Source organism: Dromiciops gliroides, chromosome 4 (assembly GCF_019393635.1).
Source record: "Dromiciops gliroides isolate mDroGli1 chromosome 4, mDroGli1.pri, whole genome shotgun sequence".
Classification (NCBI taxonomy): domain Eukaryota; kingdom Metazoa; phylum Chordata; class Mammalia; order Microbiotheria; family Microbiotheriidae; genus Dromiciops; species Dromiciops gliroides.
This window is the reverse complement of record NC_057864.1, coordinates 22,027,966-22,043,031: the sequence shown is the minus strand read 5'-3', so window position 1 is coordinate 22,043,031 and position 15,066 is coordinate 22,027,966. Positions and strand designations below refer to the sequence as shown.

General features: G+C 41.0%; 1 protein-coding gene across 4 annotated transcripts in view; it reads left to right on the top strand.

The window, feature by feature from the left end:
• The window catches only part of C8A (complement C8 alpha chain), a 106,263-nt gene that overhangs the window by 68,718 nt on the left and 22,479 nt on the right, over positions 1-15,066 (top strand). For all 4 annotated transcript variants that reach the window (XM_044005271.1, XM_044005273.1, XM_044005272.1 and 1 more), the window contains 2 exons: positions 10,536-10,652; positions 14,671-14,828. In XM_044005271.1, coding sequence (XP_043861206.1) covers positions 10,536-10,652; positions 14,671-14,828 — 275 coding nt within the window. The remainder of the gene's footprint in view (positions 1-10,535; positions 10,653-14,670; positions 14,829-15,066) is intronic.

Genomic DNA, 15,066 nt, shown 5'->3' with positions numbered 1-15,066 from the left:
GAACTTAATCAATCCAAAAGCATGCAATAAGCAGCTAGGTGGTGAAAAGGATAGAGCTCTGGGCTTGGTATCAGGAAGTGTTCACTGATTTTTCAGTTGTTTCCAATTCTTCATGACCCCATTTGGGGTTTTCTTCGCAAAGATACTGGGATGATTTGCCATTCCCAGCTCATTTTACAGATTAGGAAACAAAGGCCAATAGGGTTAAATGACTTTCCCAGGGTCACACAGCTAGAAAGTGTCTGAGGCCAGACTTGAACTACTTGAGGATGTGTTCATTTCAAGTCCTGTGCTCTTTGCACTATGGTGCCACCTAGCTGTTCACTTAGTATTTGCTTGGTCTGTATGTGATATCTACTTATCTGTACACATGTTGTGCTCTTCACTGGAGATGCAAATAAAAAAGCAAATCCATCTCTGTTCTAAAGGTTACATTTTAGTGTTGGAGACAAGACAGAAAGGGAGGAAGTGATCATGGAGGACTATGTTGATTAAAAAAAAAAACACTTATGAAGAGGATAGGATGATAAGTGTGGCCAAAGGAGAGTGGATTGACACAACCCATCCAGGATTAATTGTATCAGGGTTCATGGTTTCAGAATTATCGGGTGAAGGGAGAGGAGAAAAAGGTGGCAAGGAGATGGAAGGAGAGTTAGGATTGAAGTGCATGGTTCAAAGAGAGGCAGTCTCCCAATTAGGAGAACAGAGTGCCAGGTAAAATTTTATCTAGGACTGGGAATTTTTTTTTTCATGGTTAAATTATATTATGGCAGTTGTTGCCTAATCTGCCTACTTTTAAGGCCACTCTTGCCTCTCTCTAGGCTGCTACCAGTACTACCCATATTAGTAGCCAACCTCTACCAGGACATAAGACAGCCTTTGTTCCCTTAGCTTTGTTTCCTCCATGGACTGTAATCTTTACTTTGCCATTAACTAGCTGTGGGACCTGGAGCAAATTACATCTCATTTAAGAGATTCAGTTTTCTTGTCTTCTAAATGAAAGAGTTCGATCAGATTATTTCCAAGGTACTTTTTGGACCTAATAGTTATGTTATAACATTCTGATCTAAAAGTCCCTGAGACCTCTTACAGTCTCTGTCCTAATGTCCCCTCCAAGCTCTCACATTTTCTGTTTCAAGATATCCTATAACTCTGAAATTCTCTGTTCTAAGAACCTTTTGAGCCCTAATATTCTATTTATTAGCATGTTTTGTTTCCAAGTCCATTCCATCTCTCACTCACTCTGTACCAATCACTCTGTATGATGATTGTTTGAATTGACAGCATATTATAGCCCATCCACCAGTATTTTGGGAACTTAATTACCCCCCGAAGTCTTCTAATACCATTAATCAGCTGGTAACAGCTTGAATTCTGAGACATTCCACTAAACCACTCACCTCAGCAATCACTAGAGTCTCTGCCAGGGAGCACATCTCCCCCACTTTTGTTTATAACTGTTGAAATATTTTTAATCAAAATAATTAAATATGCTAAGTTTCCCTCAATTAGTGATACATTAAAAATTAAAAGTGCTTAAATGAAGGCTGGCAGGAAAAAAAAAAAGCCCTTTGCCCAGAGCTGAGGGCTAGTACTTAACCAGTCCCCTCCTTCTGGAGCTGAAGATCTCTTGGATCTGATTCAGGCACCTGAGAATGGTGATTTTTCATCATCCAGGATTTTTCCAAACAATAGCACAAAACATTGTAGTGCTTTTCTGGATCTACCAAGCCACCCTTTGAGTAAGGGAAGGAGAGGGAGCTTTGGAGCTCTCTCAGCTGAGGAGCTATGTTACCTTAAGTGAGTCATTGCCTCTCTCTGGGCCTCCATTTCTGTGGAGATTCGATTAAGTGTTCTCAAATGCCCACTGCCCACTCGTAGGCTACTCCCCCAAGGGGGAAGTGTGGTGGAAACAACAGCTAGACTTGCAGTTAGGAGAGAAGAGAGAGGCATTTGGATCTCGGTCCTGTCCTTTTTAGTTATGAGACTGGTTATGTGACATCCCCTTTCTGTATAGTTTCCTCATTTATAAAATGGGAATAACAATATCTGAAAGAACTTGTCTCTACAATCCTGTTGGTCTCTCCAAGTACCATTGATTCAACTATTATCTTTATGCATATGTCTCCCAACCAACTGACTAGCATTTATTAAGTGTTTATTAAGTACCAGGCACTGAGAAAAGTGGAGCAGCTACATAGCTCAATGGATAAAGTGCTGAACCTAGAGTCAGGAACACCTGAGTTCAAATCTGGACTCAGACACTTACTAGCTATATGACCCTGGGAAAGTTACTTAACCTCATTGGCCTCAGTTTCCTCATCTATAAAATGAGCTGGTGAAGGAAATGACAAGCCATCTCAGTATCTTTGTCAAGAAAGCCCCAAACGGGATCCCAAAGAGTCAGACATGACTGAAAAATAACTGAACAACTAGAACTAGGGATAGAAACATGACAGTCAGATAGGACTTTTAAATTATCCTCATTGAGCTTACATTCTACTAGGGAGAGATAACATTTTTATAGATAAATAAATATGAGGTACATGGAAAATACACTGTGATGGGGGTGGGGGGGTGGTGTCACTGGCATCTCAGGGAATCAGGAAAGCAGGTGGGAATTGAACTGAAATTTGAAAGAAGCTAGGGGTTCCAAAAGACAGAGGTGAGGAGAGAATTCCAGGCATGGGGACAGCCTGGACTGAGGCTGACGATGGGACATGTATTCTAGAAATGGCAAGCAAGTCACTGTCTGGGAGTGTAGACTTCGTAAGGAGGAGTGATTTGCAATTATTCTCAAAAGATAGGGAAAGAATTTAGCTCAAAAAGGCCATGGTCTCCCACTGCATCCAGGGCTATTTCCAGTCACATTGAACTATGTCTTGCCCCTGGACTCTGATGATTCTTGAGAAGAGAGTGAGGCTGGTGACTTTGCACAGCCCTTTGTCACTTAAATCCAATTCATTTGCAAATCAATACATCACTCTCCTGGTGAACAACAACAGAAAGGTAAGTTAGAGCCACACAGTAAAGGCATTGAATAACAAACATGGGAGTTTGTATTTCATTGTGAGGCAATGGGAAACACATCTGCACATCAGTCCCTCTTCTCTGTCTTAAGTTCCATTCCTGAATATCAAGGTTCCTGCTAGACATCTCTACCTAGATATCCCATAAATATCCTAAACTCATTTTTCCCCTAGAGCCACACCTTCTCTTACCTTTCCTGTTTCTTTCTAGGGCACAACTTTTTTTCAAGTCATTCAGGTCCAAAAGCTAGGGGTCATCCTCTCTTCTTAACTTTTATTCACCCATCCATTTAGGTGTCTATGCTTGTCAATTCCATTTCCTCAATATCTTCTCTCTAGTCACACCACAAATAGGCTAGCATAGGCCCTCATTAGGTCTTGCCTTGGCTATTACAATCAATTCCTCATTGGTTTTCCTGAATGCATTTTCTCCCACTTCAAGTGTGCCCTCCATGTTCTTCAATGAAGTCTGGCTCTCCATGATCATATCTAGGTCTTTCTTGCCAAAGATAATGGAGTGGTTTTCCATTTCCTTCTTCAGTTCATTTTACAAATGAGGAAACTGAGGCAAACAGGGTTAAGTGACTTACAGAACTAGTAAGTGTCTGAGGATGAATTTGAATTCAGGAAAATGAGTCTTCCTGACTCCAGGCCTGGTGATCTTATGCACTATGGTGCCACCTAGCTGCTGATCTTTTTAAATATTGAGTTTTTGTCCATCCCCCAACCCTAACCCCACATTGACTTTAGGGTAAAATACAAACTCCTCTGTTTGACATCTCAAACCCTTCATAGTTTGGCTCCAGATTATCTGTCGAGCCTGATTGCACAGTTCTCTCCAATGATGCACTTCTATGCTCATGTCAAACTGTACTGCTTGTTGTTCTCTGTACATGACATCCCATCTCCCACCTCCAGGCCTTTGTATTTAAGTTGTTCCCCATGACTATAATGCTCTCCTTGTCTCCACTTCTTGGAACCCCTTCAAGACTTACCTGAAATATCCTTTCCAAGAGGCCTTTCTCGATTCTAAGAGTTGTTAGGGACTCTTCAGATCACTTTGTACTCATTTAGTCTATATCCTATATTTACTTATCTAAGAATATGTTTTACTCTAGTGGAAGGGAGAAGGACAGGAGTTTTCTCACCTTTGTCTTTTTATCACCATTTCCAGCATAGGTGCTTAATCAATGCTTGTTGATAAATTAATTAAGGTGGAAATGAGATAATATTTTAAAGTATTTTTGTCAAGGAATAGCTAGGTAGTACAGTAGATAGAGTGCTGGGCTTGGAGTCAGGAAGACCTGAGTTCAAATCCAGTCTTGGACACTTCTTAGCTGTGTGATTGATCCTAAGCAAGTCACTTAACTTTGCCTTAGTTTCCTCATCTGTAAAATGAGCTGGAGAAGGAAATGGCCAACCACTCCAGTATCTTTGCCAAGAAAACTTCAAAAGGGGTCATAGAGAGTCAGACACAACTGAAGACAACTAAACAATAAGAACTTTCATCATGCCATCCAGGAAGCATTTATTAAACATTAACTATGTATCAGATACTATGACATGTTGCTGGGGATACAAAGAACCTTCCTATCAAGGAGTTTACAATGTGTAAGAATTCATGGATGTAACGATTGGAATGACGCCACCTGCTGGATACTTACTGTAGAAGAGTTCTGCCCATGAAGGGAAGGTCTTTGAGGGCAAGACCAGTAGTCTTTTCTTTGGCATCAGGAAGTGACGCGGGCTAGTGGGAGGAGGAAGGAAGAGACTGGCGCTCAGTCTCGCGCTCTTTCCTCTGGACTCGGGTGGAGAGCGGAGCTAGAAATGTGCTCTCCCTTTAATAGATAGGAATCTAGGCCTTTCTCTCTCTCTTTACCAAATTCTTATTCTCCTTAATAAATGCTTAAAAGTCTAACTCTTGCTAAAGCTTATAATTTATTGGCGACCACTCATTAGATATTTTAGACAGTTTAGCTAGAATTTTAGCCCTTAACATGGAACAAAGGAGACAGATGATCTCTAATGTCTTTTTTTTTTTTTTTTAGTGAGGCAATTGGGATTAAATGACTTGCCCAAGGTCACACAGCTAGTAAGTGTCAAGTGTCTGAGACTGGATTTGAACTCAGGTACTCCTGATTCCAGGGCCGGTGCTCTATCCACTGTACCACCTAGCCACCCCTCTAATGTCCTTTTTTTTTTTTTCTCAACAAACATTTATTTCATTTTCCATTTACATGTAAGGGTAGTTTTCAACATTCATTTTCATAAGATTTAGAGTTCCAACTTTTTCTCCCTCCCTCCCTCCCTTTCCTTCCCCCTCCACAAGATCACAATCAGGTTATATATATACAATCCACAAGTGTCCTTTTTATCAGTTCTTTCTATAGCAGTGCATAGTATGCTTCCTTATTAGTTCCTTGGGATTGTACTGGATCATAGTACTGCTGAGAGTAGCTAAGTCATTCACAATTACTCACTGAACAATACTGCTGTCACTACGCCCAATGTCCTCTCAGCTCTGCTCACTTCACCATACATTGATGTTCATTAGTCTTTCAAGGTTTTTCAGGGATCATCCTGTTTGTCATTTCATGTAGCACAAGTCCATTCCACTACAATCATATAACACAGCTTTTTCCATCATTCCTCAACTGATGGACATTCCCTTGATTCTCAATTCTTAGCCTCCACCAAGAGTTGCTATAAATATTTTTGTACAATTTTTCCCCCTTTTCTCTTTTTCATGATTACTATTGTTAACTGTTTCCCTTCCATCCTATTCCCTTCCCATGATATTTATTCTATTATTCATCTTCTTTCATCCTATCACTCTTCAAAAGGGATTTGCTTCTGTCTGTCCCCTCCCCCACTCTGCCCTTCCTCCTTTTGCCCCTCTCTCTTTATCCCCTTTCCCTCCTATTTTCCTGCAGGGTTAGAGAGATTACTCTACCCAATTGAGTGTATACATTAGTCCCTCCTTGAGCCAATTCTAATGAGATTGAAGTCTTTGAGCCAATTTTAATGAGTATTAGGCTCATTTACTGCCCAGATTAAATAGATTACTCCACCCAGTTGGGTGTGTCTATTAGTCCCCCCTAGAGGCAGATCTGATGAGTTTAAGATGTTTGAGCCTTTTCTGATGAGTGTAAAATTAATTTACTGCCCTGCTCCTCTCCCATCTCTTCCCCAACTCCATAAGCCTTTTCCTGTCACTTTCAAATATCATGGATTTTGCTTCTGCCCTTCCCCCTCCCCCAATGAATTCACTTCACTCCTCAATTTAACCCTAAAGATGTTATCATCCAGCTAAGCAACACAGTGGACAAATCATCACCCCTGGACCCAGGGGGATCCCAGTCAAAACCTGGCCTCAGACACAAGACAGTTGCCCACTGTACGACCCCAGGTATGTCCCCCAGCTCCAATTTTTTTTTTTATGATTCTCTAGGGTCTTGTATTTGAAAGTCAAATTTGCCATTCAGTTCAGGTCTTTTCATCACAAATATCTGAAAGTCTTCTTTTTCATTAAAGTCCCATTTTTTCTGCTGAAAGATAATGATGAGTTTTGCTGGGTAGGTGATTCTTGGTTGTAATCCCATTTCCTTTGCCCGTTGGAATATCATATTCCATGCCCTCTGGTCCTTTAATGTAGAAGCTGCCAGATCTTGTGCTATGCTGACTGGGGCTCCGCAGCACTTGAATTCTTTCTTTTTGGCAGCTTGCAATATTTTTTCCTTGACCTGAGAGCTCTGGAATTTGGGTATAATATTCCTAGGAGCTTTCTTTATGGGATCTCTTTCTGGAGGTGATCAGTGGATTCTTTCAATTTCTATTTTAGCTTCTTCTTCTATAATTTCAGGGCAATTTTCCCTGAGAGTATCTTGGAAGATGGTGTCTAAGCTCTTTCCTTGATCATGGTTTTCAGGCAGACTAATAATTTTCAAATTATCTCTCCTGGGCCTATTTTCCAGGTCGGCAGTTTTTCCCAGAAGATATTTCACATTGCCCTCTATTTTTTTATTCATTTGGATTTGCTTTATTGTGTCTTGGTTTCTCATAAAGTCACTGGCTTCCATTTGTTCAATCCTAATTCTTAGGCAATTATTTTCATCAGAGAGCTTTTGTACCTCCTTTTCCATTTGACTTTTCAAGATGTTGACTTTTTTCTCATGTCTTTGCTGCATTACCCTCATTTTTCTTTCCATTTTTTCCTCTACCTCTCTAATTTTATCTTCAAAGTCCTTTTTGAGCACCTCTATGACCTGAGACCAATTCGTATTTTTCTTGGAAGCTTTAGATATAGGGGCCCTGATGTTGACATCTTCCTCTGAGGGTGCCCCTTGGTCTTTCTTGTTACTGAAGAAACTTTCTATGGTCCTCACCTTTCTCTGTCGGCTCATCTTGCCTTTCTTTTACTAGACTTTTAGCTCCTTAAAGTGGGGCACTGCTTCTAGGCTGCAGTATCCCAAACTTAAGAAGTCCCAGGTTGTATGATTTAAGGAGAATTAGGTTCTTCCCTTGCCTGGCCTGTTTCCTGCTCCAAGATGACCCCAGACCGACTTGCCAATCAACCAGCTTTGTGTGTTGTGATTGTTAGTTCTGACGAGCCTATGCCTCTCCCCCACCTGGGCCACATCTACTCATGCTTAGCACCTGGTTCTCAGTAGGGATGTAAAATCCAAGTTCTGCCTTAGCACCAGTATAGACCCCTGTAGTCTTTCCCCTGCCCAGAGCTCAGCCCACTCACCAGACTGTGAGCTTAGTTCCAGATGACACTGGTGCTTCAGCTGATTCAGAGGCTCTGGGGGTCTCCTTCTCTGGTGAGGACTTCCTGAGACTGGATCTGTGTCAGGGTGACTGTGGGATTGGGCCCGACTCCTGTATCAGCACAGCAGCTCCCTCCTTCTGACCTTCCAAGCCATTCTTGGTTAGAAGATGATTTCAGCACATTCTTCTGCGAGTTTTGCTGCTCCGGGCATTTTCCTATGACCTTATTTGGATGTTTTTTGGAGTGATCATGTCATGAGTTCGGGAGCTCACTGCCTTTCCTCCGCCATCAGCTCTAATGTCCTTTTAAGGTCTAACACTCCATGATTCTACCCCCCCCCTTGTTAGAAATGTAGAAACTAAGGCCCAGAAAGGGGAATGGGGCTCCCTCAAAGTCATACAAGTAGTAAGTGGTCAGATCTTGGGCTGACACTAAATTCAAAGCTGTTTCTGCTACACCACTACTATACCACTACTACTTGGACTTGGAGCAAGAAGACCTAGATTCTATTCCTGGTTATGGCACAGCCTAGTTGGGTAACTTTGGGTAAGTCATTTCATTTCTTTGCGCTCCAGTTTTCTCTTCTACTAAATGAGATGGTTGGGCTTAGTGAAATTCACAATACTTTCCAGTTCTCACAATCTAGGAGTCACACAGATTGTAAGTATCTCATATGGGATGTAGATCCAGGTTTTCCTAACTCTGCAGCCAGGACTTTCCACTATACAACACTGACTCTCAATTTCCATTGGCTGTTGCAATTCCTGCTCTCTAGCCTGAATGAAACTCAAATCTCAAATCTCCCTAATTCATACAACTGGTTCCCATATACCATAGTTTTGAGTCCTGTGAAAAACCATTCTGGAAAGTAATTAAAACATGTTGGTAAAAGAATATGAGGGCTGCCATATTGGATCAGTCAGTTACTCAACAAGCATTTACTAAGTGTAGAGATTTTTTAAAAAGGCATAAACAGAATCCCTACCCTCACAACACTTACAGTAAAATGGGGGAAACAACAGATAAATAACTATGTGCATATAAAGTATATACCTAGTAGATATAAATTAATATTTAGGGAAAGTGGAACCAGGAATGGTCTCCTGTAAGAGGTGTGGCTTCATATAAGTCTTGAAGGAACCCAGTGAAGGTAGGAGCCAGAGGTGAGGAAGAAGAGTTCCTGGTCTTGGAGGTCAACAGGTATGGAGTCAGGAGATGGAATATGGTGTTCAAGGAACATCTAATATAGTTATATTATAGAATTGCGGAGGAAAGCAAAGCATAAAGAGAATGGAAAACAAGGAGGACAATTTGTGAAGGTTTTTTTTTATTCCTGGAGGTAATAATGAACTACTTGAATTTATTGAGTAGGAACATGTCTTGGTCAGATGTATTTTTTTTTTTTAGTGAGGCAATTGGGGTTAAGTGACTTTCTCAGAGTCACACAGCTAGTAAGTACCAAGTGTTTGAGGCTGAATTTGAACTGAGGTCCTCCTGACTCCAGGACTGGTGCTTTATCTACTGCACCACCAAATTGCCCCTAGAGGTATATTTTTGATAGATCACTTTGGCAGCTGAGTGAAGAATAGATTGGAGTGGGAGGTAACTTGAAACAGGAAAACCCATTAAAAAGCTATTGCCTACCCACTTCCTGACAGAGATAATGTTCTCAAGATGCAGAATGAAACATATCTTATCAGACACAGCCAATTTGGGAATTTGTTTTTCTTGACCATATGTATTTGTTTAAATAATTTTTCCTTTTTTGTTTTTTTAAAAGGGGGGTTCAGGGAGGAGTTGCTATGGGTAGTCAAAAGAAAAAATAAGAAGGCCATTAATACCTTTTTGAATGCAAACTTTAATTTTGTAAAAAAGAAAACAAATTATAGAAGAAAACACCCATAATCAGAAGTTTTGAATGTTACATGTTGAATTTCATAAACACTTTTAAAGTGAGCTACATATAATGGAGATAGATTCCTCACCAATCTTTCTCTTTTTTTTTATTCTACTATAAATGTGAAAATGACAATTTTGTTTGATGTTTAAGTTTAAAGTAAAAAAAGAAAAAAAAGCTATTTTAAGAGTCCAGGAAAGAGGTGGTGAGAACTCAGTCTAGGGTTATGGCTGGTCGAGAGGAGAGAAGATTTATCAAAAGATATGCTATAAGGAAAAAGTGAAGGAGAGGAGCTGACACTGAGGTTTTGAGTCCCTGGGCCTGGGAGGATGGTAGTGTCCTTGAAGGTAGCAGGTCCATCTAGTGTATAGTGTAGTGAGAATACAGTTGCCAAGGAAGCTCATGAATTGGGCTTGGTTGTCCTTGACATGAATTCCATGTTTTCCTTTTCCTTTCTTTCTTTCTTTCTTTCTTTCTTTCTTTCTTTCTTTCTTTCTTTCTTTCTTTCTTTCTTTCTTTCTTTCGTGAGGCAATTGGGGTTAAGTGACTTGCCCAGGGTCACACAGCTAGAAAGTGTCAAGTGTCTGATGCCGGATTTGAACTCAGGTCTTCCTGAATCCAAGGTCGGTGCTCTATCCACTGTGCCACCTAACTGCCCCTGAATTTCATGTTTTCCACAGTTTCCTTTGTTTCTAAGTAATATGACTCATTCATGCTGGATAAGCTCTCCTCTTCAACCTTCCTCCTTCCTCTTCCTCTGTCTCTGTCTGTCTCTCTGTCCCTACCCCTTTCCTTCCCTTTTTCCTTTCCAAACAAGCTTTTTTTTTCCTTTTTCTAGAGGTTACCGATGAAGCTATAAGTTCCTGTTTTGGAGCATCCCTGGGCATCCAATATAAGATTGTTCAAGGTCAATTGATGGGCGCAAAGTGTAAGAAAGATGGAGCTGGATCCTTTGGTAAGTCCCTTGCACATGTCTTAATCACTTAACTATGAGCACCAATTTTCCACATCATCCATTACCTCTGAATTTCCAGAATCAGAGTCTCAGCATTAAAAGAGACCTCCAAGTGCATCTGGTCCACTTCACATCTATACAAGAATTCCTTCAATAAACACATCCAACAAGTGGTGAGCCAGACTTTGAAGACAGCCAGGGAGAGGGAGCTCAGGCCTCTCCAAAGCAGTCCATTGTGCTTTTGGAGCACTGTAATTTCAACTAATTTTCTCCTTTTTATTAGTTTCACATCCACTTCTTGGCAATGTCCACCCTTGCTCCTAGTTCTAACCCCTGAAACCAAGCAGAGTAAACCAAATCCTTCTTCATGACAATGATTTGAATATGCAGGATGTTAGGATCATAGATCTAAAGCTGAAAGGGTTCTCAGAGGAGTCAGTTCTAAGCTTCTCATTTTACGACTGAGTAAAATAATGAAAGGGGAAGTGATTTGTCCAAGGTCATGTGGCTAATGAGTGGCAGTTAGAAACTAAACCCAGGTCTTCTGACTCCATAGCTCATGTTTGTTCAACCATAACTTGCCTCTTGAGACAGCTTTTGGGACCCTATAATGTAGGTCTTCCCTTCCCTAGGCTTAATGTTTCCAGTTTCTTCAACATTACTTCAGATGGCCTGAGCCTGAGTCCCCTCACTAACCAAGCCCCACTCCTCTTCATGCTCTCCAGTTTATCAATATCCCTTTTTTAGACTATGGTACTCAAAGATTTGAGGCTTCCTTTTCCTTTCATTCTCCTATCTACTCAATTACAAAGTTCTTGACAACTCTACATTCATAAACATCTATGAATCTACATCTAATGTCCATTATCGCCAGACTGCTGGAAGGGTGAAGAATTATTTGACTACAAAAATCCTTGAAGCTAAATTACTAAGTCAATGTGCTGATTGTTATGTGGGTCAAAAGAAAGTAGCCAAGCCAATGAAAGTATAGATCACTCACTAATGAGCATTTATGAAGTATCTACTTGGTGCTATCTATAGATCTTTTAAGTATTAAGCTATAGTGGTGGACCCTTACCCTCTGAAAAGGATTGAGAGGGCAGGGATTATGAATCATTGAAATTTTTGTATATCCCTCAGTGCCCAGCATAATGCTCTGAAGATAGTGGCCACTTAATAAATTATATTTGAATTTAAACTTAAGATTACTACTAATGGAGCTTCCCCAGCTTCTCTTGCTCATTCTATCTTGTGAGATATAAATTGGATATTAGATCATAAATCTACCCTACTTAACCTTTCCCTTAATTTATCTCCCAGACTAGTAAATGGAAGAAGCTTCTGGTTTTCTAGATAGAGTTTTTATTGTATGGTAGTCACAAGGTGATGTTGATTAGAAGGATAGGAAAGTAGAAATACAATACAAATCATCTTAAGTCTAGGCTTAGTCTATATTCTGTATAAAACTCACCAAAAGCGGAAGGCCACCATTGGGGCGAGAGACCGAGTCAAGTGTGTGCTGTTAACCGAGAGCCGGGCCGAGTCAAACTCCAGTCCCCGTCTGTTTGTGCAGCGTAGCCAGGAGACCAGCGGAGCAGGAAAAAAGCCCCCACTTCCGTTCTCTCCTTGCCTTTTAAGCTCGCACCCTGGAAGTCGAGTGCTCAGCAGGCAATCTGGCCTGCGTCACAGGCGGACTGGTGTGTATAGCTCATGCTGTTGGTCTCCTCCCCAAAAGGGTGGTCCTAAGAAAAACTGGCGTCTCTCCATTATCTAACCAACTGTTAAAACTTTTTACCACATTCCCCCCTTTTGTTCCTCAAGAATCTGATGACTGAAATAGGTTCTTTGGAGGGTGAGGCAGGAGGAGGGATAGCATTGTGGTCAACAACTTTACAAGGTGAGGCACTAAATAATTAAAATGCATCACCAGATGATTGATTCAGTTTAGATCCAATTTCAAGAGTTCAATTGATTTAAATCAACCCAGACTCTGAAGCCACGCTTGATATTTCCTAAGCAATAAATTCCATCAAGATGAGTCAAACTTCTCCAGAAACAGATCATGACTCCTTAACTTATTTAGTAGATAGTTTTCAAGAACTATGCCTAATCAAAAACTAAATCATCCCAAAGCTAATTTGGGTATAAATCCCACCTCCTCACCTCCTATCTTTCCTGGACTGCTTCAGGCATCACAAGTACACAGCCCAGCACTGGATCCCTAACTGCCTTTCCAGTTTAGGATGGAATGCCAGAGCTCAGGTCTGATGCCTTAGCCTTCAAGAACATGGTGTCATGATGAAACTTGAATCAATCTTGGTTCAGCCTCTCTGTAACTCCCACCAACTGCTCCTAATTCTACCTTCTGGGGACAAGAAAACCAAGCCTCTCTTCTATATGCCAAACCTTCCTTGAAATGAATGTTCCAGGAGGAACTGGCCATTTGGAGAAAGGGGCCATAGAGGGAAAGGGTTCTTCCCAGGTGAGAAGTCTCCTGAACAATGGTGAAGTCTGCAGAGTCAGGAGCAGAGCTAGGCCAGAGGATAGTGAACTTGTCACCTTCATAGTCACCAACAAAAGAAACTCTGTAGGACCACAGTGGAAATTCCACACACATGTCAACATAAGGCCACAGTCCTTTCATATAGCATCAGAAAACTCAAATAACATGGAATAGATACTGCTTATACATGGTAAGGTGGGAATCCTTGTATTTAGGCTGGGATCTCCCCAGTCCTTAGCTGGGGTTCCTAATATTAATGGTAACAATAGCAGGCATTTATAGAACTCTCTAAGGTTTATAAAGTGCTTTTCATATGTTATCTCATTTAAGCCCTTCTAAGAAGAAAGATATGGTTATTATCCCCATTTTACAGATGAAAAAACTAAGGCTGATAGAAGTCCTTACACAGGCTTACACAGCTGATAATTGTCTGAGGCTGGATTTGACCTCATGCACTCCTGACTCTAAGTCCTGAGCTTTATGCCCACCTGGGCTTGCAGTCTGTAGGGTTCTGGATGTAAGTCAGCTTTGCATTCACCAGTCAATTAACAAACATATTGTCTACCATATATCAGGCCCTGTGCTAGATTCTAAGAAAATAAGCATTTCCAAGCCAGTGATTTCTACATGAACTGCTTCATTTGGCCATTGTAGAACTAAGTTCTTACATCCTACTTGGAGATTAGAGCAACCCTAGATCAATCCCTTTTTCTATTGCATTTTTTTGGGGGGACTGAGGCAATTGGGGTTAAGTGACTTGCCCAGGGTCACACAGCTAGTAAGTGTCAAGTGTCAGAGGTCAGATTTGAACTCAGGTCCTCCTGAATCGGGGGCCAGTGCTTTATCCACTGCACCACCTAGCTGCCCCTCTCTATTGCATTTTGCCTATTTGTTGATATGGTTTAGTTGATGTGTGGAGAATTTCCTTTTGGATCCAGTCAGATGTCTCAGAGATAGGTTCTATCTGAGCAGAGATCAGGGGAATGCCTCGATGGGATTCCTCCATTGTCCAAATCAAAATATTGGAAAGTTCCAAGCACAACAGCTATAGATTGTGTGTTATTACCCCTTTATCACAAACCCATTTAATTCATCTACCCAACACAACTGACATATTGGTTATAGCAGCATGAGTGTCTTATCTGAACTTTGAATCTTTCCTCAGAGCATAATTCTCTGCACACAGTAGGAGGTTCACAATTTTTTTTAAAAGATAGAATGAATGAATGAGTGAGTGAGTTTTCACTACACAACCCCTTTTCTCTCTTTGGGCTTACAATGGCATTTTCTCCATACCATTAAAGCATTCATCACATTCCATTTTGTATATAATTATTTCTATTCAGATTGCCCTACTATGAGACTCTAAGTTCCATGAGGGTGGGGGCCTATGTTTTCTTTAATTTCCTTTAACTCCCAGCAGAGTGCTTTGCAGACATGGGCACTTAATGAATTTTTTTAATTGAATACAATTCACATTGAGTGAACTAAACTCTGTTTTTCATGTCATCATAGATGAGTCTTTGAAAGGCATGGGTGTTAGGGATATTATATCACGCGTGCGCGGTGGGATTCTTGGACCAAACTCTGGCCTTTCCAACAGCTGGACAGCTGAGACATATCTTTCCTGGGGGAGGTCGTTAAAGGATAATCCTGCTGTTATTGATTTTGAGGTAAGTCTTTTCTCAGTTGAAGAAACTCCACGGCCAGAAGGAATGAAAGTGAAGCAGACCAAATCATTTCATATTTTTTATTATGAGCCCATCAGAGAACAAGATTAAATGTAACGGGGCACTGACCTGGTAGCCTCCCCTTTGCTTCACCAGAGGGAGTCCATTTCTCACCCAGAGCCCCCGAAGTGAGCTAGACCAGAAACATCATATCTGGTCACTGCCTGGCTCCTTCTCAGAG